The 2,382-nt window shown below is 47.8% G+C and overlaps 1 protein-coding gene across 1 annotated transcript; it reads left to right on the plus strand.

The window, feature by feature from the left end:
* Positions 1-395: 395 nt before the first annotated feature.
* On the plus strand, positions 396-1,713 carry LOC147463467 (uncharacterized). Its single transcript, XM_086489029.1, has one exon. It carries the CDS (start codon positions 530-532, stop codon positions 1,403-1,405), a length of 876 nt encoding a protein of 291 aa, XP_086345155.1. The 5' UTR covers positions 396-529; the 3' UTR covers positions 1,406-1,713.
* Positions 1,714-2,382: the final 669 nt, after the last annotated feature.

Here is a 2,382-nt window from a genome sequence, read left to right on the forward strand (position 1 = left end):
GGCTATTCCCTGCCTCACTCTTCCCGGCTACCTATCACAGGAACCTTTCAATAGCTTCCCATAATTATTCCCACATTGTGAATTATGACAACATCATGAGTTCTGCGGGCGAGCATCGCACACACTGCTAGGTGCGGTTGGGGGTAGGCAGCCCCCTACCCCCAACCGCACCTAGCTAGTTGCACGGTGCCGTGCTTGCAGAAGCTTAGCGGGCGTAGCGGTTAGCGCATTGGGCTCTCACGGTGGTGGCGAGGGTTCGAGTTTCCATGCCCGTCATGGGTGCCCATTTTTTTCCACCCTCAATCCCCCTCGAGATTCCCCCTTTCGACCTAGGCCGCCAATCCCATCTCTTTCTACCGGTGCCCTTAGTGCCGTGGCCACCTTCTCAGCATGGCCGCGTTCTCCCTGTCCTAGGCTAGTGTGTTTGTCGTTTTGAGCTTGGGGTGAGCGCGCGCGCGCGCGCGTACACACACACACACACACACAGCTTACTTGCGTAAAGTTGTGACTAGTTGGGTCCTGCGAGGCCATGGCGCACACCTCATTTTCGCGCCGAATCCTCCTACTCCTAGCATCAGCTCTCTTCTTACCCTTTGCCCCTTCCATTTTCTCCGTCCTCATTTTCTTCTGGCCTCTCGTTGTCTCCACAGTCCTGGCAGTGCTTGCTGTTGTAAGCTATGGACAACAGAGCGGGATTTCCGCAGGGCAAGAAGAGGAGGCCGCATCAGAGAATTCTATCGCAAGACTGAACATAAATGTCTCGTCTGCTGCCAACACCCAGAAGATAAGTGACGCGCTCAGGGTTGGCAACCAAGAGGTCACATGGCTTGAGTGGCTACACAATGAGGACATGGAAAAGTGTTACACTCAAGGACATCGCCTGGATTGCATGCAAGCTGGGTGGGATGTGGATGATCTTGATGTTGTAAGAAGTGAGGCCTCTGTGGATAGCCTTGCCTTAAGTCTGGAGGAAAAGAGGAGAGTGGATACATGTGAATCAGTGGCTACAAATGAGAATTTTGTGGAAAAGCAGGTCGAGAAGGCAGCTCACGCGATCCGGTTTTCCTCTACCGATGGTGCTTGCATGACAGCCCGAGCTGATGAGAAGATGCTTATCACCAGGCAAACTTCACCAGAATCCATCGAAAGTAGAGTTGATCCCTTTATGTTGGAGACAGAAGCTTCAGTGAGGCATGGAATGGTGTCACACATGGATGCAAAAGACAGAAACTTTAGTGAGGACAATGGAGGTCCCATTTGCAAGAGATATACAGAGGAGAGACACTCTAAGGAGAACACAAAGGGTCTTGTTCGGGATTTGAGTGGCGATGAAGAGCATAAAAGTAGTCTGCGATTCAGCTTTTTCGACAACGTTGGAGTCAGTCTCAACTCTAGCAAAGCATGACACAGAAGGTGTGCCTTTCCAATGTAGCTCCTCATCTGCAGGTTTGGGAAGCTGATGAGGTATAGACATGCGACATTGCACAGTGTGATTTGTACGAGTTGTGAAGCCTTAGAGTTTTAGAAACATACACATCAGGGACTGAACCTTTTTGGAAATAGAAGAGACAGCAGGCGACAAGTTTCTGATACCGAACTATTCAAGGCTAAAGGGGAGCCCCTTCTGGCCATCTGACTCATAGGCTGGGAACACAACATCCAGGTGTTAACAAACTCATGTTATCAAATGAAATTGCGTCTTGATGTTTTGCAGCTTCTAGAATATGTCTGGTCTTGTGTCTGTATATTTTAGGAAATGTGTTTTAGGAACTGCCCGATACAGTGAAATGGGTTATGAGACCGGACGGATGTCTACTCCAAATTTGGTAAACTTTTTGAAGTGGTAGGCTTAGTTCAAAACCATTGACTAGTTCATATGAAAAGAGTACGTCTTTTGTTGCTGGACAACATGTGATCTGTTGTATTGTTGTCAAGAGTGATGAGGCCATTTCATCTCACTGCATGCTGTGCCGAAACAAGGGACAAAAAAACCGTTCAACCCAAAATCATTCGGTGCTGACTGCAATGGCTGGAACACTCCAGTGTTTTATGTGCCTCAAGGCATCCATATCAGAATCTGACATTGGGCTGTAGTCTAAGAAACTTGCCCAATTTTGTATCCTATCAAACAAGACCAAATGTGCCAACAGCCAATGACATTCTGGTTTGGAACAATCTGGTAAGATATCTGTTTGCAATTAAGGTATATTGTGAAAAGCTAGGATAGATTTGTGAACATGATCATCGAAGAAGTGTTATAGAAAACGTCCTTTTTCAGTTATGCAGTTGAATGTGGTTCGACATTATCTGTGTGTCTTGCCGGCATGGGACATGGTTCGACATTTTCTCTGTGTCTTGCCGGCATGGGGCATAAGTGCACTC

Source organism: Adiantum capillus-veneris, chromosome 2 (assembly GCF_014529385.1).
Source record: "Adiantum capillus-veneris isolate H3 chromosome 2, ASM1452938v2, whole genome shotgun sequence".
Taxonomy (NCBI): Eukaryota; Viridiplantae; Streptophyta; class Polypodiopsida; order Polypodiales; family Pteridaceae; genus Adiantum; species Adiantum capillus-veneris.

Excerpts from the sequence above, each read along its gene's own strand:
- LOC147463467 (XM_086489029.1), top strand. The coding sequence starts at position 530 with ATGGCGCACACCTCATTTTCGCGCCGAATCCTCCTACTCCTAGCATCA.